The 26548-nt window shown below is 36.0% G+C and overlaps 3 protein-coding genes and 2 long non-coding RNA genes across 11 annotated transcripts in view; 3 read left to right on the forward strand and 2 right to left on the reverse strand.

Annotated features, from left to right (window-relative positions):
* LOC116166666 (ionotropic receptor 25a-like) overlaps window positions 1-26548 on the forward strand; it is a 266463-nt gene that overhangs the window by 55070 nt on the left and 184845 nt on the right. The gene's annotated exons all lie outside the window — the stretch shown is intronic.
* Window positions 36-3614, forward strand: LOC116166673 (venom acid phosphatase Acph-1-like). The gene is made up of 7 exons (XM_031481719.1): window positions 36-345; window positions 408-512; window positions 2382-2618; window positions 2664-2852; window positions 2908-3031; window positions 3120-3325; window positions 3380-3614. The coding sequence occupies exons 1-7, from the start codon at window positions 247-249 to the stop codon at window positions 3518-3520; spliced, it is 1101 nt and encodes a 366-aa protein (XP_031337579.1). The 5' UTR covers window positions 36-246; the 3' UTR covers window positions 3521-3614.
* On the reverse strand, window positions 9702-24318 carry LOC116166670 (venom acid phosphatase Acph-1-like). 6 transcript variants are annotated; one of them, XM_031481711.1, is made up of 8 exons: window positions 24236-24318; window positions 11409-11544; window positions 11253-11357; window positions 10967-11203; window positions 10725-10913; window positions 10546-10669; window positions 9986-10191; window positions 9702-9938 (listed from the first exon to the last, which is right to left on the reverse strand). In XM_031481711.1, the coding sequence occupies exons 1-8, from the start codon at window positions 24301-24303 to the stop codon at window positions 9804-9806; spliced, it is 1200 nt and encodes a 399-aa protein (XP_031337571.1). In that variant the 5' UTR covers window positions 24304-24318; the 3' UTR covers window positions 9702-9803. The 6 variants fall into 6 exon arrangements, with proteins under 6 accessions (XP_031337571.1, XP_031337573.1, XP_031337574.1 ...); XM_031481713.1 differs by lacking the exon at window positions 24236-24318 and adding an exon at window positions 23213-23236; XM_031481714.1 differs by lacking the exon at window positions 24236-24318 and adding an exon at window positions 17106-17218.
* On the forward strand, window positions 17986-25473 carry LOC116166679. 2 transcript variants are annotated; one of them, XR_004144384.1, is made up of 3 exons: window positions 17986-18119; window positions 24803-24870; window positions 25251-25473. It is a non-coding gene; the product is annotated as an uncharacterized LOC116166679 (long non-coding RNA). The 2 variants fall into 2 exon arrangements; XR_004144383.1 differs by lacking the exon at window positions 17986-18119 and having other exon boundaries at window positions 24209-24870.
* LOC116166678 lies at window positions 20583-23315 on the reverse strand. Its single transcript, XR_004144382.1, has 3 exons — window positions 23209-23315; window positions 22089-22328; window positions 20583-22035 (listed from the first exon to the last, which is right to left on the reverse strand). It is a non-coding gene; the product is annotated as an uncharacterized LOC116166678 (long non-coding RNA).

Below are 26548 nucleotides of genomic sequence, written 5' to 3' on the forward strand. Positions count from 1 at the left end.
TACTTCTGACCTTGAGCGAGTCTGCCGTTTATATTTATTTCAATTACCGATATATTATGGTTTCGTTCCTAATTAGGTTTATTTACCAATCAGTAAATCAGGTTTCTTTGGACCGTTGACTTTAACATATGGCGTGATTGCGCGCGAGAAGGCGGAATAAAGTTACCTAATTCAAAACGATCTGTGAGAATTTGGACGTTAGCGCTACTTTTAAGGTGCCTGCGCAGAACACAGTTGATATTTAAGATGCACTACTTTAACGTGCTCATATGTGTCTTTTGCGTAGTTGGTGCACATCCCAATCAAACTGCCTGTTTTACGGATGAACTAATCCTGTTGAATGTGGTAAATTGCACTACTTAGACTTAGACGGTAACTTTCATTCCGTTTACAATGCTATGTTCTAGCTCTTTAGACATGGAGATCGCACACCAGACGCAGTGGAGATGTATCCAAATGATCCCTATAACGATGAATCTTTCTTTGTAGAAGGTTTTGGCCAACTTACTAAAGTGAGTATAAACGCAGGAGATCTATCCAATGTTTTAAACGCCGGACCGTTTGAACAGTACTTACCTATACCATAGCTTGTGATACTGATCTAAAATGTTTAAATATACAGTGCGTTCGAGATAACGCTTAACATCTCTTATTTTGCAAGATACGAAAAAATTGTCAAATGTAATTTTATATGTGAGCGAGTATGTGACATTAACATTTGTCCGATCGTATATTGAAACTTCCGGTATTATACTTCTGGTTTAACCGGTATTGCAGCAGCTTTTGTTTTTCAAATGCGATGGCTATGTTTTTAAGATCTTTGAAAAGAGCAATCATTATTATTGCTGTACAACATAAAATATGCATATCTGGTTGATATAAGAAAAATGGAGACGTTCGTGATTCAATATTTAGCAAACATATGAAATTTAGCATGCCGTGTCCATATTACACAGAAAAGACCTACATCAACTTGTTCAATATTTACATTTGCGCGCTACGATGTAACACAACAGACACCGCGCATCCTGACAGCACACGGTATGCTAGGTTTCATAAGTTTTCTAAATATTGAATCACAAATTTCTCCATTTTTTTTTTGTATATCAATCATAATGCATATTTTATGTTGTCGTACAGAAAATCTCTTTCCAAAGATATTTAAAAAAAAACGTAGGCATTTTAAAAACGAAAAGTTGCTTTGATTTACGATTAAAGCGGAAGTGATAACGGAAATGTAATTACGCCATCGGATAGATCGTAATAACACATATAAAATTATATCAGAAAAGATCTCGCTAAATAATGGAGATATTGAGGTGACCTTATCTCGAATGCACCGTATTTCGTACTTTACATTAAAGCGAAAGGTATGATGAATAATTTATTGCTTACGTTAAGTTAAGGAACGTTTCAAAAATCGTTTCCTCCTACAGTAATTGCAGGATTATTCTATACATTTCAATCATTTTATTTAGAACTGTAAAAAATAATTTTACTATTGCAAGAAAATATCATCTATTCCCCGCTCTCGGATAACCTTGGTTTCCGCGGCTGTGCCGCCTCATCTCGCCCACGTTTACTGCACCAGAAACCTTCGCGGGCATACGTAATTGATACGCTTGACAATCTATTTTCTCGCCTCTCGCCGTAAGTCAACGGTATGGCTTCTTCTAGTGACGTAGTAGATCCCCTTTGCGTCCTCTATTAGTTATTATTGTGATTTAAAATGACAATAGAAAAAAATGTTTTTACATCTTTCATAGTAAGGGCGCCTTCTATTCGTTATATTGCGATTTTTAATGACGGGAAAGAGAAAAATTGGTGTACTTAGTCGTTCTGAAGTTACGTGGGTAGGTACATTTCGGCGATTCATTGATATCCATATAGATTCCTTGGTGCATATTATGGATTTCTTAACCTGCTTTAAATATGGTACCCGAAACGCTCACCACAAATGTTAACTTCGTCCCTTCCTGTTTTTCAATTCTTGGAAGCGCCACGTCCAAACAGTCATTTGCGCTATTTTTTTATGTGACCAGTACCATTGTTTAAATACTTTTACCCTATTATATATACATAGCGATAAAAAAAGAGTGACCCTCGAGTCACCTTTGGAATTTTTGTTTACATGTGAAATCGAACTTCCAAAGGCGACTCGACAGTCACTCATTTTTGATCGCCCGGTATATTTTATTGCATCAATAATTGCGAAGTGGATCATACTGTCTTACCAAATATGCCACTATTGGATAAAATTCGTTTACATTTGTATTCACTCACTAAAGGGGGAAACATACCTCAATGAAGTATAATGATCGAAATTTTACTTTTACCACTGATGATATGTAAACCTGGGGAATAAAGGAAAATATTTTTAGAAAGGAAAAAATAGAGAATACCATATTGGTAGAAGTCTCCGGCAAATGTATGGGGAATTTTTAGGTCTTTACAAAACCAACGAGGTATCGGCTACCACAACTGATTATATACGTACTAAAATGTCTTGTTTACTAGTACTGGCAGGTTTATATCCACCATCAGGGAAGGAAGTGTGGAGGGATGACCTAAGTTGGCAGCCTGTTGCTTATAGCTATAATCCAGCTGGTAAAGACTATGTAAGAATTCAATGATGTTTGGTAAATCACTAATGCGTGTTTCAGCTCTTGGGTGATCCTTTTTTTGATTGTCCGAATTATAGACCACTGTATGAAGAACATTTGCGGTCGAAGCAGGCCGTTGCTTTAATAAATAGTCGAAAACCTCTCTATGAGTTTTTATCTCTACATACTGGGATGACTATGACGGTACCCAGAGACCCGTATTATTTACAATTGGTCCTCACTTCAGAAGTGAGCAAAATCAACCTTATATCCAATTATACATGCTTCCAATTCGTTCTTACAGGAAAACATTGGGCTGAAACTACCAGGGTGGACTAAAAACGTTTGGCCTGGAAATATTACGGACGCCGGAGTTGATGAATATTACGTTAATCTAGCTACACCTAAAATGCAAAGGCTTGCAGGAGGTATTTATGATAGATGGCTTAACCCTACATTAATGTGCAGTCAATGGAACCAGTATTTTATCTAGAGTATTTATTAATTCATTTTTAGGTGTATTTGTTAAGAAATTACTGGATGACATTGAGAACAAGATAAGAAATAGGCAAAATCCTATGAAAATCTACTTGTACTCAGCTCACGAGTACAATTTGGCTTATCAACTAATTTTTATGGACGTTTTTGACATGAAGTTTCCTCCTTATGGTTCTTACATTGTCTACGAAGTACGTAGAGTTAATAAAGTATACGGAGTTAAGGTAATCATGTCGACGTTCACGAAGGAACTGATTTTTTTCTTACTATCTTTTTAGATAAGGTACGAAGATTACTCCAAGAAGGATGGGCCTAGGTATTTAAAGATACCGCACTGTGGCGTTTTCTGTCCCTTAAGTAAATTTATTAAAATGTTGCAAAAATATGTTCCATTGCTGGAAGATGTGTGCACTAGCTGAAGCTTATAGAAAATTTTTGTAATGTGGGTGCGATAGATAGTTTTCTAGAGAATGTTTAAATTCAAAATAATAAATACCGCAATGGTTTGCGTGATACTGTTTGTTAATTGAAATTTCGTTGTAATAATTTCCTTCAAATGTCGACTGCATAGCTGAAAAACATCTTTCAACAATCTTTCAGAACATGTGTACCAATTTTCAATGGACAGATAGACAGACGGACGGGCGGACAGCAATACAAAATTAACAGCAATACAAAATTATTTAATAAAAGAGAAAGATTGATGAACTCGTGAACAGAATGTTACAGAAATTTCTCAGATTACGGCGATACTTATATTAAAGCGTAGACTGATCTATTTTAACACGTACCTTCAGAAATGCTATGTATTCAAAATAATTCAAAAGGTTGGTAATATTTAAAATTCCTGCAAACGTATTTGTCGAATACAATAATCAATTTTGCTGATGTTAAACTCAGAAGGGAAAATACCCCTAATTTTAAAGGTCTTAAAACCGCTGACTATTGTATCTATGTATAAGGTAAGACTAAAGGATATTTGTAACGTCTCCACTACGATATAATCATTGTAGCTGTTCAATTCTTTACTTATGCCCTAACGTGATGTCGCTGATATACAGTGAATTTTTTTAAAATGCGATGCAATGTAATTTCCCTATGTTCGATTTAAAAAAAACACATCAATCTATGAGGTATGCGCGGTTCACATTCCCAACAGCAAAACACGCAACTTGTGTGACTATGAACAGCAGCTTCATAGTCTTGATGATGAAGAGCCCTCGGTAAGATTTTTTTAAAGAAGCCATGTGAGGCCATAGCAACTTTAGGATACATTTTTCTTAAACTTACAATAACTTGACCTCACTCACAGGGTACGCGCTGGTACCACGACTCATTGTGAATCAACCTTCAATTATTTGTAGGTCATGTGCACCTGGTATTCTACTAACTTGATCTATTCAATACATAAATGAAGAAAATAAGAAAATAAATAACGAAAACCACTACAATAAATGTTCGAAGTGTCATTCTAATCAATAACTTAACCGATTTCGTAATTAAATTGGACGGCGGTATTTTTAAAAATGTGACAGTTGTCAATTGTATCTAACTACTCATTTGAACTACTCAATAGATTGATGTGTTTTTTAAAAAATCGAACATAGGGAAATTCCATTGCATGCAAACTCCTATGTTCGCGTTTTAAAAAAATTCACTGTATAATACTGACATTGGATCTACTTGGTTATGCACCTACCGCGGGTGTTTTACTGAAAACTCGGATAACAACCAGTCAATTGAAGTCTTTGATGTAATGTGTATCCTTAATCCTACCTACAATACAGCACTGGGTATGGCTGCCTTACATACGCGTTCTCTCCCATTGATTGCACGCAGCTATGTAAATATGTTTAGTGATGACGTCATAATACACCGATGACGTGCGGGAAGATCCTACATATATGTATCAAGAAAATTATGAGGATGTTAATTGCAGAAAGCAACTGTAACGAGAGCATTTATTTACGTAATTTTTTTTCCGATTATTGCCTTTTGATTTATGCGGAAGGAAATTTCTATGTTTAAAAAAGAGTCGATGATTTCAAGAAAATTCACCATAGAAATATTACTCGTGACAAGTTCAAGTGTTAGTTTGTCGATTGTAAAAGCAGCGAGCTTTTCTCATCTTTTTGCACGTTCGTCAATGAATTAGTTGTTCTAAATTGTTTCTATAGCCTCATTATCTGGTTTTGGTTTTCAATTACACGCTAGAAATAGGTTGTATTAAGTTACTTCTGCAACTTCACAAATTAAGCGCAGCTTGGTAAAAATAAGGTGAATTTACTCCGAAGCTCAGTAGACAGCCCTGAAAGTCCGGTGAAGCATTGTCGCGTATTATAAGCTTCTGTCTTAATTGAAGCGATGAGGCAGTACGGTGGGAATAGTTCTGCAACGTTTTATTGCGGTTAGTTTTGTGAAAGCGGTGAGTGTAGGTCCTAATTTTGAACAATATTTTAAAGTTTTATTAGTAAGATTGAGGATTGCTGAGCATGATGAACTTGAAATTTGAAGTGCGGGGTAGAAATCGCATTGTATCAGACCATTTAAACTCGCCTATAGTAAGGTCATCGTAATGCAAAACAGCTTGAAAGAAGTTGTCCGGCCGTACACATCGGGAGTTAGCGTACGGGTGATTTGTGCGTCATGTCTGATGTGAGATGTCCGTATCGTCAAGAATTATTTCGAACTTTTCTACTCCATGCAGCATTTGAATACTCATCTATTAAACCAGATTTACTGGAATTGGGTAACTTACATATCAGATTTTATGTAAGCCATTAGCCATGTAGCCTAGCTGATAAAGATCAAAACCACGGTACAATAAGACAAGGTATGCCTATAATACGTGACGTCATTGGGATAACTTGGCTCTACCGTTCAATAAAGTAATGGGGTTTGTGTAATCCTACCAGTTAATAAAAGTGTATCCCCTTCACGGATGTGATAAGATTTGTTCAATCCATGTCAACTGCGTCAAGTTTCTCACATTAAACTTACAAAGTATCAATTATTGCATGTTATCAATACAAATATTTAAAGTTACAATAAAATATGTAAGTAAAAAAAGTAAAACATATATTAGCGTTTTCAAATAAGGACGAGACCTCTAGCGGCAATAAAACAACTTAAAAGGCTAATTAAATTTCTGAAATAAGTATGTTAAGTGGTACGTTTAGCTTCTCTGCTGCCTTATATTTATATCTAAATGCATTCCGAGATGCCTTCAGTATGATTACTCAACCAAATTAATTGAGTAATTGCAATGGCACTTCTAAATTCAAGTATGAAGCATATGTCATTTTCAAACTTGGCGGTGATTCTTGTGACGTCATTGGGATAAAAACGTCATCTGCGTTTAGTTATAGGCATACCTTGTCTTATTGTACCATGATCAAAACCATCCATTACCAAACAATGACACTTCACTTTCCGACGTTACACTGATTTCTACCGCTTCGACGGTGGCACTTTTCTCGCCGCTATTCTGACGTTACCCACAGTATTTTAACGGTGGCTAAAAGACGGCACTCTCTTCGAGGAAACCGTAGCTTTAAGTAATTTTTGGATTGATAGAGGTTTATAATTGAATTTTGACGTACGTAGTAGTTTTGAGATATGAGATATTCGAATTTATTTAAGTATAAATCAATATTTCGTTAGCTAATATTATTATTACATACTTCCCTTGCGTCTTCCCAGTTTTATACACGGAGAGTTGACTATTGAAAGAAGCTGGGTGGCGCTCAACTTTTAGCTACAAGGAAGCGACGAAGATTTTAGGCCCGAACAAACCAACCGCTGTGAAGGTCCTCAAGCACTGTTATTGTTACATACTGAGCTAGCTGGCCGTTTATGCGGCGTTTTTTTGAACAGAAAGTGCCATATAAGTTCACGTCACATGTTAAGAATGTGAAAAGTTAAGGGAATCGTTGAAGAAAGTTAGGCATAAGCGCGTGATGTAATTTCCAGGAAATTCTTCGTGCCAATTGCAGTAATAGAAGACATTAAATTAATTGGGGAATTTTGTTGAGGGAAAAATACATAAAGCACGGCGTTCTAAAAATAAACTTAGTTCATTACCGTGCTCGAATTGTTGATAGTGCCACAGTGTATACATAACACGTGATATCCTACACGAACTCTGCACTTCCGGGTGATTGCAGCGTTTTGAAGGAGCAGCACATGAGCAGTTTTCTCTATAATAAAATTGAACGAAGAAAATTGATTTTGCTTTAAAATCACACTAACCAAATAATAAAAATAATCTACGTGTTTGGACCTTGCTGTAGTTCAATACTTTTTTATCACCGATTAATTAACACGCTACAAACCAAACGTACCTCGACATCTGAAGGGCTGAAGCAGATTTCAATTCGACAAGGAGATCTCGTCTAGACGTAAGGCGAAATCGTTTCCCCACTTCGGACCATTGTCCAACTCATACGAAGCCTGACCTAGACATTACCCTAACGTTACAATTGATCCTTCGACCCGGATGCTACATTTGGTCCTTCGAGCCTTTCAACCAACGGGTGCCGCGTTACCACAAGTGTTCCGGTCTCAGTGAGGTGCTACATTTTCCAGTGAGTTCTAGTGCCCAAAAGAGCAAATATGGCGATGGAAAAATTGACTACGGGGTGGAAACCTTCTCTTGTAATTGGGGAGAGCTTGTGAACGCCAACGACGTGATTAGAAGACCAGTTAAGATCTAATAATAATGTTTATTGTGATGTGTGAGCTTTTATAATCCTCACCTATGAAGTTACATATTTACATACTATAATTATAGGTACTACTCTGCAATGTATATTTGCAACTGGCACTTGAAAATTGGTAACTAACCTAGTTAGTGTTGTGCAGGTTGCTACATCGGTGTTCTAGTTTACATTAATAATAAGTACACATTTCCTAATCCTACATTAATTAGACAAATGACAGTAATTTTCGGTCGGCGTTTCTTCTTAAACATTCTGCCGACCGCGAATTACCTAATTACATTTTATGACATTTCTGCCACCCGACCCCAACAATTTGAAGGGATTGCTTCTTTTCTCCGGATCTTCTCTGGACTCCTTGTGTTATGAGGGGCGTGAAACCTTACAACCGACTTGTTTGGCTGTTCCTTTCGTACTTACTCTCGTACTGGAAAACTTCGTTGTTTAACCACGCACGTCGTAGTACTCGCTGTCTTTGACTGCTGCCAGAGGTTGGTTCTCTTCTCCGGATCTCATCTGGACTTCTTTGGGTTATGAGGGGCATGAAACCTTAAACCGACTGGCGCTGTTCCTCTCGTACTGGGGAAATTCGTTGTTTAATCACGTATGTCGTCTTTTTCTTCCTACGGCGTGTTTCCGTGTCTTCTTACACTGATGCAGCGGCCGTGTTGCTTCTTGCAGCCTTTATTAATTTTAAATGTTCTTACCCTCTCTCGTAATTGGGGAGAGCTTCGTTTGAATGCTGCTGACGCTCACTTGTTGAGGGTGAATAGCAGCTTCACTCTCCTGATTTAAATGGCTTGACATCCCTCGTGAACGCCAACGATGTGATTGGAAGACCAGTTAAGATCTAATAATAATGACGTCGTTCAGACAGTGCCAGTCACACCGACCACAAGGGCCACAACATGATTTCTATGCCAACAAGTTCTACAAGCGCCCAATCTTCGCCCTGTCAACGGCAGCTCCGGTGAGTGCGAACGAGACAACATCCCAAATGTAGGTACGCCTATTCGCCACGATACCTGGAAAAACGGTCCAACAAACGTTGGAATTTTAAAAATACGGGCATTCCCCAGCTATGGGACGACACACACGAAGCACAAGAAGATATTATGGTAAGCAGCGAAGTACGTTATATTTTAGAGGCCCATTACAAAATTGCTGAGTACGCACTTCACAAAATCATGATAGGGATCTGTGAGAAATAATCAGGAGAGGAAAATAACTGTTTGTATGTACCACATACCAGCCAAAGAAGAAGCCAGATGTGAGTTGGATGGATTCAGTAGAAGATCTTGGACAAAATTTACATAATGTATATTCTTTACAGCAGGTATTGCAGTTTCGAAAAATTACTAGGATTTATGTCATATGTTATTCGGTTCATCAAAATTATGAAAGAAGAGCTCAACAAGGTATACAACGGACCGCGTAAACGACAAGAATCCCAGTCTGTAAATAAGGTATGCAATTATTTCGCTTGGCCCAAGACGTTTATAAAGGAGAGATACATTGTCTATAGAAGTCATCATCTATCAGCTTGATAAATCGAGAATTTTAAATATTTCAATACAGAATAGAAAGAAAAAGTTTAAATCATTTTGGAATTTGTTAGTGACGTTAGTGGAACCCACCTGTCAAAACACGTACCAGTGGAAGTGCCTAAAAAAATTGCTATTTTTGTATCGTCCTTCAAGAATCACCGAAGAATTCCTGCTGATTATGGCGAGATTACGATACATAGAGCGAGTGTCATTTCAAAGTTCAAAACCGGGATCGCATTAAAAGATGTGCTTAGTCAGTATCAATGGCCTGAAAACAACTGGTGATTTCACGTGGCCGTTTAAGATATGTTTTCAGTGATTGACGTTATAGGCTATGACGTGGCAAAGTACATTTGTTCACCGAGGTTGTACAAATTTTTTTTTCCAGTAAGTTAAATGACATTGATGCTAGGTACACTGAGAAATTGAGCATATAACTAAACACATATATCTTCAGCTAGTGGCACATATTTCTGCAGAATATTGTTGAATTTATCCAGAGGGCAGAATGTTCCACAGGACGGTAAGCTGAGGTACCTAGGTTTTTCCTTGGAGTAGTCCTCGTACAGTATCTAAACAATTTCAATACATTTTTACGTCGTGTTGCATAGATATTTACCTTCACACCGTATATTCCATTTACTTTCCGTATTTCGTACACAAGATAAGAACCGTAAGGGGGAATATGAGGATTAAAAGCTTCTAGAAAAATAAGTTGGTAAGCCAAATTGTTTTCATGAGCGGAATATAAATAGATTTTCATGGGATCGGAGTTGTTACTTATTTTGTTCATGGTGTCGTCTAGCAGTTTCTTCACCAACACACCTAAAACGTATAGGTACCTTAGAAGAGATAAATGCCACCACGTCATTAATGATTAGCAACTATCATTGAATACCCCTCGAATAGAGATGCAGATTAGTGATACCATAATTTTCATTTTATCAGGATGACCAGAGTGAGGTCATCTTGAGAACGCATGTTTAACGAATTTTCAATGTACTACTCAAAATAAATTCTGCGTTGTTGTACACTGACCTGACCAATGCACTTGGTTGTGAAAATGGAACTTTTAGGGTCACGGCCGTCCGTCAATGATAGTCGATAATCATTATTTTCCGTTGTGAAATTGTATCTTTACATTCGAATGCAACTAATCACAAATATATTCAATGTTACCTCCGGCAAAACGTTGCATCTTAGGGGTTGCCAAGTTTACATAATATTCGTCAACTGATGCATCCGTTATATTACCGGGCCAAACACTTTCTGTCCACTGAGGTAGTTTTAAACCCAAGTTTTGCTGTAAATATCAATGATGCTTAATTGGTACCCTGATAAACAATTATTCACGTTACCTCTGATTGCAGTACAAATTGTAAATTATAGGGATCTCTAGGAATGGTTACATTCAGTCCAGTGTGTAGTGATAGATAATTATACAGTTCTGTTTTTCCTTGCATTAACTGTAAAGCTTGATTTGAAGACAAGTAATCATGATAAAGTTTTCTATACTTAGGGCAATCGTACAAAGGATCTCCCAAAAGCTGAAAAAACCTCGTCATTCATAAGCAGTTATGCATGTTTAATAGGGCTGTACATAATCTTTGCCTGCTGGATTATAATTATAGAACACAGGTTGCCAATTTAGATGTTCATTCCATATTTCCTTTCCTTTTGGGGGATATAGGCCTGCTAGCACCAACAAGCATGACATTTTAGTCCTTACATAATCCGTCGATATAGCCGATACCTCATCCGATTTGTATGATCCCAGAAAACTATTGTACTTTTGCCGCATACTGACACCAATATCGTATTCCCTATTTTTTCCCTTCTAAAATTAAATGGATTACTATACAATGTGGATCAAAAGACTCGCTTACCCTAGTAAGTTGTCCTAATCCTTCTGGAAAGTATGAGATATTGTTGTAAGGATCCTTTGGATACATCTCTATCAAATCGGGAGTGCGGTCCCCATGTCTGAAGAGCTGAGCGATTATGAACGCAACAATTGATGTAAATATTTAAGAAAATCTTACCACGTGCAGTAGGACTAACTCATCCGAATTGGAAGTGTTTTCGATAGGCCCTGCACTGACGATTAGTACAGCATTGTATAGAATAACAAGCACTAGTAGGGAAACCATCTCCTTCAATGTATGTATAGGATCTTTCCTTTTGAAAACAAACGATGTTACTATAAAGTTTTCATTTATGACACATGGTGAAATTACTGTAATTTGCCCGGAAAGGGAGATAATTACGTGTCATTGCAAATTATGTGGTGATAAATAACTGTCATCTAAACGTTACTTAAATTAAATCCTTGACCAATATTGATGAAACGTTCTTCCATCCTTATTACTTTCAGGATTGATGCTCATTATCAAATCTTCTCTCACATTGCTGATTGCGTGATGTAGAAGTTTCAATTATACGAAGGTCAAAGGTTGACAACCCATAAATGAAGATCGCGATTAAATTTTCGTGTTTTTGGAAGCAGACATTGTTAATGCCAATTGACGAATATTACACTAAGTAGCCCTCGACCACGATAGGGCACCTCAAAGCATGTAAGCAAATTTTTTTGAAAACCGAAAGGAGCATCAATCAAAATGTTTATTATCTACAGATAAGAATAAACAAAGTTTTTGTCGAGTTTCATAAATACCAGCTAACGAGACGAAGTACCATAGATTAATTGGGATTCCCTATTTTCTCCAATGTACGTATTCCATAGACTATACTAAAAATGTTTGACGGCAGAGAAAATATAGCACATTAGTATTTATGTAGTATTTGAACAATGGTATTATTATGAGCGATAAAGGCGAGCCAGGTGCAGACCAAGCGAAGTGAATTTTTGCACGATAAAATTGAAAATTATAGTCCAAAATTGACAGATAAGAATCAGCTAAGCCTAGGTTATTAAAAAATTTGATACTGTCGAGTTTTGGTTGGTGCTTACGTGATTTTATCTGTCGATTTTGGACTATAAATTTCAATTTTATCGTGCAAAAATTCACTTCGCTTGGTCAAAAATTATGATGGTGCAAAACTATGGGGCGCCGTTTGTGTCATAATTATATACACATAATAGTACCTACATTATATATCAAGGTAGAGAAGTCCAGTATTATTGTCTGAGGACCACTATTACATCTCGAGGCGCTTGCGCCGAGAGGTGTAAGGTGCGAAGGCAATAATAGACTTCTCTACCGTGGTATATATACTATTTTTTTCACTACTAGCACTTGAAATCCTCTAAATTAACATATTATATTGATAAGAAAGTGAACGGTTGGACAGAATGTTTTGTTTATTAATTTAACATGTTAATCAAGTACGTGGAAGTACAAGTCAAACAGGCCGTATTTTTTTCATTGAGGTATTTTCAAAGAGTAATTTCGTTCGAATTTTTTCAAAATGTGACAATTTTAGGTATGTAATTTCTCTGGAAGTGGCGGATGGTGGCAACTATTCATTTTAGAGAACTTGTCTAAACGTTTATTGGGCGAAATTTCGGGTTGTGTTTTCTAACAGTGACAGCGTGACAGTTTCCATTATTGACTACTAGTTAATAATGTCCACATTATTAACCACTTTGAACAACTGCCGAAAAAGCCTACTTTACAAGTGGAAAAAAGGTTAATAATCATGTCATCAGACGCTAGTAGTGAAAAAAATATATTTCTTTTCGCTGAAATATTATTATTTGGTCGATATACAGGCTCGCCGGTAATTCTCGAAATCGTCGATTATCGGGGCAAAATATACAAGATATCAAAAAAAGTTTTATAGAAAAGATGTGAGGTTCTTTAATGTCTACATACTCTACTAGGTAGTAGTTTTTTTATTATACAGAGTTGGTCATAAGTGAGTGGTATACTAATACTGCAATTTTTTTGAATAGAACACCCTGTATATTATTCGATATTTAAATTTTTCTCTGAATTTTGAACAAAATTTGTAATAAGCATAATGTATCTAAATTCAGTCATTTCCGAGTTATCGAGTTTTGAAGATTTAATTTATTTATTTATTTATTTTGCCTTTATTTTTGAGTGGGCGGGGTTTCAGCCAAGGCTGCTCTACCAACCCAACCCACTATACATTTACAAATATCCATGCCCGAAGCCGGATTCGAACCAGGGACCCTAGCACCACAGTCCAGTTTCAACTGAACTGCGCCACACGGGCCGGATAGATAAAAGGTATTGCTTTAAAATGTATTGAATAAAGAACAATAAATTCCTAAAGCGGATCTAAAAAAGTGACAGAGCACCGTGGTTTGACCCTATGGCGTAATTGAGACAGAGAGGCGTGACCCAACGGGGTCATTGTATTTGACCCATTTTCTATTGACTTGTTACATGTGGCATGTAGGTCAGCTGTGCAAAGTTTTAACCGAATCGATCCAAGCGTTTGGCAGTTATCGTGTTCAAGGACGGCCAGGCGGACCGACGGACACCATCGACCCCCCTATAAAGCTTATATCGCTTTGCTATGTCACTTAATAATTAATGACATCACGAATTTCTTTTGAAAACGTTCTGTGGTTCTGAAAAGGGCCGTTTGTGAAGTTTGTTATGATTGTTTGGAATCATTAATTATCGTTTTTTGTTCAATTATTAATGAAATAATCTCGGAAATACTGAAATAATAGCCTTAATTTTCAAAACTCTCGGAAACGATTGAATTTAGGTACATTATGCTTATTGCAAAGTTTACTTAAAATTGGGAGAAGAATTGAAATTCTGGAAAATATACAGGGCGTTCCATTGAAAAAAATGCAATTTTAGTGTGCAGGGCCTTAATGAGCAACACTGTATAATTAAAATTATTACTGCCTAGTAGACATTTTCGATATCTTGTATATTTTCACCGATAATTGACCGTTTCCAGATTTACCAGCTACCCTTTCGACAGCACGCCTAATTTAAAACTTTCAGTTCAGTGGCGCGACAACAGATGGCGCCAGTTATCGTTATCGTGCATCTATCGCGCATGACAACATTGCATTTGTTTGACGTTTTAAATGGAAGAAGGAAGTGCGGCACACGTATTTGAAAATTTTAAATAATACCTGTATAAAAAAGTTGACATTGCACAGTTTGCGCATGCGCACATTTGCTTTTTAGAATATGCGATATGCTTGTATTTACTAGAAGCATCTGTGATTAAAATTTCAAAAAATATCTTAATCGTTTCTTCGACCCCATGGCAAAACACGTTGGTTTAGTCCGCGAAGTACAAACAATCTCTTTCTGAAGTTTCTACACTTACGCTTTGCTATGCTGGCCACACACAAAGTTGAAATATATCCGTTATAAACATAGCATTTGCCGAAAGCGTGGATACACGACTAATGATAACTATGTATATACTTAATTCACTATATACCATAGATTAAAAAAACAATTTTTAATCTCACTATACATATAAGAAAACTCAATGATTTTTAACCTTTGTCAGGCGGTATATTTCTATTTTTGCATAATTCTTGGTAAATAACTATCTGCATGCGTGGAGTGAATGATATTTATTGGTCCCACTACAATTTACTCATTATAATGAAACTTCCTTGAATGTAATGATATCGAAAGTAGTTATTCGATATACTTTCCGGTAATTAGAGTAGACAAGGACGAGAATAATATATAACTTCATTAAATCTTTTGAAATTATGGAAGTTTAGTAATAATGGCAATATAAATGGTGACTTTCCAAAACGCTCAACGTAAATAACCTCAAGTCGCATTGGATCGACCAAAGAGATCGTCTGCGGTAAAACCGTTGAATGAAAAATAAAACCTTTGGCTGTCGCTTGCAATGTATTCCTGTTATGCCTATTTATTGTGGTGACGTGCTGATTTTAGTTTTTTATTTTTTTAAATTTTTATTGATTTATTATTATTATTATATTATTATTATTAGTAGGTATTAGCGAAACTGCTAAATCAATTGAAATCAACCTAAATGGCGATATGGTATACTGGTATAATGACACAGGATCTACCTAACCCCTCGGATCATAATTCTTTTACAGATACAGATACAAAAAACAGAAGTCTTAGAGCAAAATTGTACGTGTACGTTTTTTTTTAGAGAAAAGAAATCGCGCAGGCGGCTGAGTTCTGCACTGAAGTACAGGTTAAGACCTCTTTTCCACAGTTACATAATTTTTTTAAGCACTATCAAAAAAATTAAATTTTTAACTGACCGCCAAATGTCATATTTAAAAAAAAATTTCAAATAGCACCTCCCTAAACAAATTATATCTCTGGGTAGTGAAAACTACAAATTTTCCACTGATAAAAAAAACCACTCATTCCATAAGAAAATTTTAGAGAAAAACCAAACCGAAAGGCCATTTTAAAAAAAAAACCGTATTTTCCGAACCCAAGTGTGCCATGATGACACAAAAGATGGTCAATTCTCACAATTAACAGTAAAGCGTCAGCAGTGGTTTCTTAATCAGCGTTGCAAACATGTTCCAAACTCAAGCAGGAATGGTTGATAAAGTGTTTATTCTTAGAGATCGTTACCGGAATTGTTTGCTAGCGTCAGTATACACAGAAGATGTAGATTTTCCAGACCACATTTTGGGATCTAAGGGTGTGGAACTGAACGGCGTATCAACCCTCTGCGATCGTGTAATATCCTATGACAAAGGGGTGGGCCTTCAGCCGACGGCAATCTGTTAACATCCAAGCAGCTATTAAAATCAAAACCGAAAGGTCATAAATGCTTGTGATGCTTGTAATAGTCAATTGGTGCAAAGATTTCCAAATGCTTCAGTACGACCACCACAAGAAAAATTGAGTCATTTACTTGAGAGCTAGCTTCGTAAATTCTTTGCGGCTGGTGTACATGAAGCGACAAGGAAAATTTTCAATAGATGTGGAAGGTGGATGCTCTGCCACTGATACATGCAGCAATGAATCGTGACCGTTTCAAGATTATCATTATTATTTAAAGAAAAAAATGATGCTACTCTTCATTAGATTTCGGTCAAGAACGCCAAAAAGTAGATAATGCTGCACCAATACGGGATATCTGCACAACGCTCAACATTGACAGCAAGCCTACCCCTCCTTCCAGTCTTACTAATATGATGAGCAGTTGTAATTGAAAAAATACATTTCATACGAAGGATAAAATGACCATAATATCGATCGAAAATAGTTCTGTCTAAACTTTAGACTTAACTTATTTTATTTCTTACTTTAGACTCTCAAGTAAGAAATAAAAAAGATCTGGGTGTAATAGTATTTTACATTATTAGCCAGGTAAGTGAGTTTTTACTGGCGATAGGAGAAGTTGACTAGCGAGCCGTTAGGCGAGCTTGTCATCTCCTAGAGCCAGTAAAAACTATTACCTGGCGTATAATGTACAATATTTTATTTGTTACTCATTTGTAAACAATAGTAAATGTAAATAATTAGTTCTTAAATTGATCTCGAAGAAATGTCTAAAATATCATGTTATCCATGTAACAGAGGCTTCGCATTCATTCTGGCCAATGAAATTACTAGATTACTAACTTGTAAAATTTTTACAGGTCTGCTGTCAGTTTTACAGGTCTGCTGTCAGTTTTACAAGTCAGTAGCGTTTAAACATGACGTTTACCCGTTTGCGTTTTGTCTTGTTAATCAACGTTTACAACTGAGTAACAAATAAAATCTATTTCTGCATTTTTTACACTTACGCGTTCCAATGCTGACGCCACTTACCCTACAAAGTTGAAAAATCTTATTCGTAAACTGTGGTTAAACAGAGCACTTTCAGAAAACGTGGATACACGACTAATAGCATTGAATTTATAAATTCAATCAATCAATGCTAATAGTAACTAAACACTTAATTTACTATCAACAGAACACAATTATTTTTAATATAAGTAAATAAATATCCCATTATTCATACAGGTAATTAAGACCTAAGACTTTCGTTCAAATTAAATAATTGATAGGTCTTTTGTTTCCATTTCAATATAGTATGTTATTTACAGATGTCCATTAGTGTGCACTGTGGATATCATCACAAATGACTACTCTCTACTGTTAAATAATTATTCTAGGATTGTGCTAATTTTCCGTTACAATGGACATAAGCAAAATATCCGAGGTGTGGGAAAAGTTTACCAATTATGTGTTGAATATAGTTTGCTAATTTACTAAACATGTATTTTGTACAACAGTGTCTTCGTCCTTCAGAAGTTATTTTTATCGCGATCACGGTAAAATCCCGTTCTCTATAAAACGACATTTATTTCCAAAACTGACCAGTTTAAAAAAAAAGCACATACAAAAATTTGCGGTATCACACTTTGGAGTAGGGTACATAGACTCTTGGTTTCTAAGAACACTGGCAACACAATTCGATAGTCAAATTGTTGCTAATTAGTAATTACAATACAAAAGAAAAGTACTTTATTGTAAATTCCGCCCGCGACCTGGATTACTCTTGCAACATTAACCTCGAAATTGTTAATGACAAAAATACCTATATGACTCGTCATTCATTGTACCAAAGATAGGTGTAGTATTAATTATTATCTTTGATTGTACGAAAGGCTAGATGAAAATATCTCCAAAGCACTTACCGGTATGTAAAGAAGAGGAAACGCGCTAGAGTTGGTAAATGAAAATGATGCGCGTATGTTATGTGGTTCTGCTTTAAACTGGCACTGTAAAGTCGAATGCGAATTATTAACCAGTTTTGTTGTGTAACGTAAATTTAATTAGGTAAGTGATTTTATTTCATACTATCTAGTAATCGCCGCTTTCCCAGACTGATTTGAGTCTGGTAAATCGTATTTTATTTCATACTGTCCGGTAGATGTTCGATTACACTATCATTTTGAGTCCGGTAGGTGAGTTATTACAGCATCAGAGCCGGTAAGTGTCGCTAAGCAACACTTACCGGACTGTTATTTGTATACTTCAAATTTGACATCTTCACACAATTAATTGAAAACCCCAACATAAATTTGACTGTAATTCTTTATTTCAAACATTAACATTGATTGTAATGAAACAATTTGTATTGCCCTCAACACTACGCCTGGGTTATTACTGTACGTCGAGTTAGTAATGTTTGATTCCTTCTGCTGTAGAACTTCAATGAAATGTTCGCCGCCTTGTATCAGTTGTATCATACGGGCAATCTTAACTTTTTCTTCTACCGAGCCTTCGATGTATTTTTCTGCCGTCGATGAGCTTTTCCATGCTCCATGACACTTTAACACCGAAACCCAGGCAAACAAATCTCAATTCAAAAACTTACTGCGTCCAAAAAGTATGCCAACATGACTTTTTCCTCTACTTGTTTCGCCCCATGTTCGTTGCTCAATTGGCAAAACACTTAGTACTCTTTTTCATACCTTGCGGCCGACTTCTTAGGAACCAACTTTTCGGTTGCTTCATGAGATTTCGACAGGATTGTATCGGGAAGAGTGGAACATCCCACAACGTTTATAACGTCAATTTTTCAGTGAAAAAAATTCAATTGTCAACAAACTACAAACTATAGCAACGGCCGTTGCCACAGAAACAAGGTAATGCGATTTTTACAATATGATGAAATTTTGTAATCTTTGAAATGAAATAATGATACAAAACAGACTTACAGTATGAAATAAAATACGTTACGATATACGTGCGGTAGTACTTGTAACAGTACTCGTTTAAGACATTCTTGACTCGGCTCCTGACGTCGCCTCGTCCATAATGTCTAACTCGTACTGTTACAAGTAACCTACCGGACTTATAACGTAAATAACTATTACCAGACTGAAAATTTTTACCAGACTGGAAATTTTGCCTAGCAACCGCAACTGACATCCATCTAAACGTGATATTTGATTGATTGATTGATATTGATATTTGTCAAACTACTGTCAGATCAAACAAATCAAGTGATCGACTTTTGCTTTTATTTTAATGTGTACCTACAACATTCTAATCAAAATGGTTTTTTAATAGAAATAGAGCAGTATGAAATAAAATGTTTTACATTATTTGTATGTTAAATCAGTTAACGTTACTCGTTTCGAAATTCCTGCCTCAGCTACGCTTCGGCAGTAAACATCTCACTCGTTAACGTAAACCTTGATTTACCATACTCATATGTAAATAACTATTTTTATATAAAAATTCATTTTTCATGTTCACAGAAACTGACACTAAATGAAAATGTCTCCGCAAACAGATTGATTTATAACTGTTAACGATTATTTATCACTTACGGCTTGTATTCGAATTTATACCACGAGCGCGAATTTCACTATTTATGACTTCGGCCTCGATCTTGAGACCAGACTAAACGCAAATCATTTTGGTTATATAGCAAACAAAAACTTTCTAAAGAAGTCTCGAATCAGCGTATCATATTTCATGGCACGACTGAGTCATGTCCGCTTTCATCCTTATCGTCTAATCCTTTATCGCCTTGATATCTCTAGAAAATTCGATACAGTTGGAAAGTCTTGTAAGAAATTATTTTTCACAGTGTAAAATAAATTCAAGTTAACAAATTAGTGTACTACACTTTATCTTTTATAAATGATCGCAGATTAAACAAATCTTTGGGGAAGCTCAATATTTCTAAAATAATAAACCGATACAATGAAATATCGAAGGATCCTTAGTATTACAATCACTTTCAACGACAATTTATTTTAATCTGACAAAATACCTACATTTTATAGTTAACAAAATATGCATCAAATTCATGTCTTAGGCATTGAAATAATGCTATTAATTTTGTTCCCAACGATCTCGATGCAAGAATAACGATTTTGACATGTTATTTGATGAAAATGCACGTGGTCGCTAAAAATAGATCAAATTCATGTTTTGTTCATTGAGATAATGCTGTTGGTCTTTTTCCCCAACGATCTTGGTGCATAATAACGATTTTAACATGTTTTGAACAAAATCCATGTGGTCGCCAGAAATGCATCAAATTTATGTCTTCAGCATTGAGATTATGCTTTTAGTTATTTCCCAACGATTTTGAAATATTTTGATCACAATCCATGTGACCTCAGAAAAATAATTTAACATCGTTGAATCACACATATGCGGTTATCAAATGAGCACGTGATGTACTCTTTCAGCATCAAGAAAATGCGTTTGAAACCTCCAAATTCATGTGTAAAGAATAATTTATTTTGGATACATTTTGCTCTAAAACTTTTGACGGCCTGTATCACAGAGAAGAGTTATATTAACTTGTTACACATCTAAAGGTCATAGGGAATAATCTAGCGAAAGTCCGAACTCGATACATAACCTTGGCAATGAAATCTGCTGATTTCTATTATCTTGAGCCTGCAGCTATGGCTCTTCCTGATTCACTTGAAGTCCTATAACTTTTTTTGCCGTTGAACCAGCTTCCGGAAAACCAATAGCGTCTGTCCTTAATCTCCAAAGTGTACACCAAATTTCAACACAATCGGTCACTTTTGAAAAGAGTTAGAACGCACACGGGCGGCCGGACGACAATACAAAACTATAAAGGATTTGAGGATCCTTAATACCGTAACGACGGTTCCTTATTGCTACAGAAGCGTAAAAACGGCGTTCAAAAGTAATTACGTCCGCAAGCATTGACTACGTTTACGCCATATGAACGTAGTGCATAGGTTCAATTCGGTTTTTGCAGATCCTGATGAAATAGGTATGCGGCATAAACGGTGCAGGGTTTTGGTGGGTCGGTGTAGTAAAGTGTGATGTGGATAACCGAATTGTGTACACTTTAGCGCTAAGTAACATTTTTCCTCGTAGTTGTGTTTTAAACATCTAAAACATAATTTCCTCTCTTTTACTACCCTTATTTCACTGATAGATAGCTCCCTAAACTTTGGACAGTTTTAAAAGCGATGCTGCTGTATGCAGTTAGTAGCACGATATGGATGACGCGTTCCTCCAACTGGGCTTAGAGATGGTATCATCTATCTGATTACAGTTTCTTGACGCCATTACTTCTAGCGAATGACACATCGTCTGCATAAACTGCATCACTTCCCCTAGTTCTGGGATTTCGTTTGGCTGTTTTAGTGACTGCTCAAACAACCTATTGGATTCTGCGTCTCATTTTCTTGCGATGATCCTAGGTACCATTGGACAACGAGACCTTCATATAATCAAGATCGAACATCACTTAAGGTAAGTTCGTTTGATCTTGTAAATATATTGCTCAAGTGTTGATTCAGTGGGTTCAGTACTTTAGATCGGGTGGGGAAAAGATTGCGGAAGGAACGACGATATACCGCGATATCTGGTCCTCTATCTCTTGCATCCTCTTACAGGTTGTAAATTGCGTAAGTACTTATATTAATAGCCGCGTATCACTTGAAAGTAACCATCAACCATAATTTCAAGTGGGGGAAAGACCACGTTCTAGGTGGGGATCAGCCCCATCTGGCCATGGGCCTGACGGGATACTAACACATTAATTATTTATCGCTAGTCTAGGGAGACATTAGATTCACATTCTTTCGTGTAATTCATTGGCATGTACGGCTGCATCAGCTTTTCCAATTGCGCCAATTCACAAACTGCACCACACTCTGTTCCAGAAAAAGTTCCCCCGGTTGCTTATTCGTTTTAATTCATTTTTAATAGCCGAACAATAAAATTTGGGATTCCTGAGTTTCTGCGAGAAAACATGTACTGCAACGGAATTGCTTGGTTAAGCATGTTCCTTACAAAATCCTGTTTTTGTTCCATGTATTCGTACAGGTCACTCCGATTCAGTAGGTCCGTTAACTGTTCGGATAGAGATGATGACGGAAACAATCCCGACAGAACTGCTACCGTGGTAAGCTTGGTCCTTTCTCGGTTTGTCGATAGCGTTTGTATAACCTCAGGTGTAAATGAATCTGGTAAGAAACCTTGGTAGCGACTCCTTAATATAGAACCAAGTTTGTGAGACTCTTCTATTCCTATCTGCACAGATGTCAAGGAGGTATACATACAATAAACAAACGGACATTATAGAGGTGCCAGTCTTTTAATTGCCAAGAACAATCCCTTAATTATTACGTAATGAATCGTCTATGCTAAAGACCTTACGCAGACCTTAATACAGACCAAATAAATAAATTCTGACTTTTTGGTATGCAAAAGAAATTCAAATGAAAGTTTTGCTTTTTGTAGGCCAAATAGACATTGAAGACCAATGGAACACCATTTGCAATATAACGGGTGTCCCAAAATTAACGCAAGATTTGAATTTGCCGCCATTTGTGCGGTGAAGTGTTGGCAACCCTGAAAAAAAAGCAATTTGACAGCTAACAGTATAGGGTTATTAAAAATGGAGCGTTACACGATAGAACAACGTGTCTTCATTATTAAAGAATATTTCAAAAATAGTGAAAGCTTGGCGGCTACAGTTCGAAAATTTCATACAAAATATGGTCGGAATAGTGTTCACATTCGAACGGCTTGTTTTTGGACGACCAGTGTGTTTGGCGTCTCCAACGGATCCAGTCTGAATTTTTCAATTAATCTCTTCACAGTTGACGAAGTTAAAACACTATTCCGACCATATTTTGTATGAAATTTTCGAACTGCAGCCGCCAAGCTTTCACTATTTTTGAAATATTCTTTAATAATGAAGACACGTTGTTCTATCGTGTAACGCTCCATTTTTAATAACCCTATACTGTTAGCTGTCAAATTGCTTTTTTTTCAGGGTTGCCAACACTTCACCGCACAAATGGCGGCAAATTCAAATCTTGCGTTAATTTTGGGACACCCGTTATAAACCAAACCAGGTTCAACAAGTATTAAAAAAAATTAACCTTTTTTTATATAATACAGATACCTACAGGCGTTAGTTTTCCATATCCAGTTTTTTCCCACTGAGCTGCATTGATATCGTCAATACAGACTTCGTACTTTTCCGGGGTTCTTTTTCCATGCCTAAAAAACTACAAGACCTCGTATACAATGAGCTCGTATATTATAGTTGATAATGAATTGATTATTTTGTTTAGAAATGCATATTTTGGTAATTGGTCAAACTGTTCTTACCACATGAACTAATTCCAATGAGCAGGTACAATATCCACTAAACAATATTACGTTTAACAGGAATATCAATAACATTTTGTATCAAATTATGTTTTAATGATCGCTAAATTTATCTATCTTGTTTAACGAAAAGATAAACACGGGCAGTGATTACGTCAAAGCTGCTGGCGCACGATATAACGTTTATAAAAACTACACGATTTCACAATAACTTTTGGCAGATATTGACTTGAAGGATTTTTATCAGACATTCCGGAGAAGAATACCAATTCTAACAGGTCGGATTATTGTTACCTAAATGATTTACTTTTTACTTAAAATATTTTGTGCATTCATAATATTTGTTTGTTTATTGATTTTTGTTCATCAATGCTGTTGAATTGTATAAGTCGTAATGTCGCATAAAGACACAAATTAGTATTCATCTATCAAGTATCAAGATTCTTCAAGAAATTCGTTTAGGAAAGTATCAAATAGTAGCCCCAATTTTTAGCTAAACCTCTAGGCGGACTAAGAAAATGCATATTGCCGACTACACCAGTAATTTGACGGCTTTTTGTCGCAAAATTAGTGTAAAAAATGTGGCATCGGTTTTATTGTTTTTTTTTTTTTAATTTTGCTCCTTTCGGCCAAGTTAGCACCTTTACCAAATTTTGATCAACTTAGCCAGATGTCGATGTTATAAGAATATAAGCGAGGGAGCAGAATGCCCAGTTGCCAAAAAATAACAAAGAAGCAACAGGTTAGCGCATTAAATACAGCCACCACTTTGATGCCGGATAAAAGATGCCATCTATCAATACTTATAGAGTACCTACCTATACTTGATTGCTCGATGCCCATGTAATATCTCACGCGTTTTGGTACAGAATATGCTTCCGATCATGTTGCAATGTTAATATGCACGTAGCTACTGTCATTGATTATACAATAATCAATGCTACTGTGTAATGTCATGAACTAATTATGGCATTGAATAAGTAATCATAGGACTTATTCAATGTCTATGGTAATACCACAGATATATTCCTTACGTACGAGTATATCTGTGGTAATACCAATCACCAAAGAGTAGAATACCCATACTCTTTTGTAATACATTTGCAAGGAACGCATAAGGATGTGTATTGTTGGTGGTCTATAACCAATTGCAATATCAAAATCTAAATTGACTACAGAATGAAGTACGATAAGTTGAATAACCAAAACTTTTCGTGGTTTGAAACGTTTGAAATGTTTATTTTTTAATATACAGTAAGTTTAAGCAAAGAGTAAATTATGGTTACTCTTTGGTTTAAGGTCCAACGAAGTCTAGAGACTTATCTGTTGGTGCCTTATTATATTATGTACATTGTGTAACTCCTACTTATTTTACATTTTTCTAGCGTCGTTGGAGTTCGGTGCAATGTTGAAAACAAATTCTACAAATTGCATGGATGCGTTTTGTTTAAATGTAAGTATATTTTATTGTATCTTAACCACTTCACTTCACACTATTGTTTTTGTCTGTAACCAGTCTCTAACCCCCTTCTTGAACTCGCTCAATACTGTGATTTCTTGTATGCCGTCCGGTAGGGAATTAAAGAGAGAAGGGATTACACACTTGATCGTCTTTTGTCCATATTTGTTGAAGTAGCGTGGAACATTGTCAGTTGGTCTTCTTGTTGCATGCCTGTGCTCAGTTCTTCTTTTGTGTTCATTTTCCCCGAAGTATTGTACCAGATGCCAATATTTGTAGTAATTTGTTGGTGTTAATGTGTCACACTTTATTATTAGTTCGCGTTTATTTTTATTGCCTTGTTTGTGTATTAATTTTAGCATTTTATGTTGCAGGCTCTCCAATTTCTTTTATGTGTACTGCTTCTGCTGATCCCCAAACTTGAATTCCATACCGTATATGCGACTCAACCAGTGATTTATAAACTATTATTAACATTTTAGTATCAACATCCTACCGTTCTTTTTAATTTACTACATATATTATTTATGTGTGTGTCGTATTTTAATAGTTTGTATTATTTTACAATTGCAATAAATGGATTGTGTATAACATGTGCATTTGTGTATTTTAATTTCTACATCGCTTACTCTCTGCATGTGCGCTGTATGAAATACCATTGTGACAGTTTTATCTTCGTTTATGAATATGTTTCAGCCATGTGTCCATTTTACTAGATTGTTTATTTCTTCTTGCACAATGTTTTTACACGTTCATGTTTCTCGGTGTGAATACATTAATACTGCGTCGTCGGCGTACATATATAACTGTGCTTTTTGCATAGTTAGAGAAATGTCATTTATATATAACAAAAACAGTGTAGGGCCCAAGTTACTGCCTTGGGGAACTCCGCAATTGGAAGCCCTCTTTGTACTAAATTCATTACCAATCTTTACAATGAAATATCGTTGTTTTAAGTAGCTTTCAAACCATAATAATGCTCTGTCTGCTATTCCAACACTTTTTAGACACTTTAATAATACGTTTGGTTTTATAGTGTCAAACGCTTTACTAAAATCAATGAATGTTGCAATGGTATAGTTATTTTTATCGAGTTGTGTATTGATGATGTCTGTTACTTTTAGCAAAAACTGTTCAGTTCCTTTCCCCTTTTGGAATCCATACTGGTTTCGACTTATGATGTTATTTGTAGTTAAGTATGTCTTTAGGTGCCCTGTGACGTATATTTCTAGAACCTTCTCAATGGTCGGAAGTATACTCAGTGGTCTATAATTGTTGTATTCTAGTGCGCTACCTTTCTTGTGTATTGGTCTTGTGATTGAGACTTTCCGCATTTCTGGAAATACTGCGCTCCTTAAGGATCTATGTACCAATTTCGTAATTATGTTTGCGAATATGGGTTCATTGGATTTAATGTCGATTGTCCTAATGTTATCATAACCCGGAAACTTTTTTACTTGCAACCGTTTTTTAATTATGTCCACAATTAGGTTATTTCAAATATTTACCTATACCATTTTATATCCAAATACATATACAAATACGTGCATAGCACCTATACATACAATGCGATGTGTTGAATCATTAGAATGTTATCGTGAAAAAATTTGATGTAATAGTTATTTACCTAACAAGTTCGGTAAGTTAATTTTCCCGCATGAGCACTTTGTTT

The sequence above is a fragment of the Photinus pyralis genome, unplaced genomic scaffold (genome assembly GCF_008802855.1).
Source record: "Photinus pyralis isolate 1611_PpyrPB1 unplaced genomic scaffold, Ppyr1.3 Ppyr1.4_LG3b, whole genome shotgun sequence".
In the NCBI taxonomy this organism is placed as follows: domain Eukaryota; kingdom Metazoa; phylum Arthropoda; class Insecta; order Coleoptera; family Lampyridae; genus Photinus; species Photinus pyralis.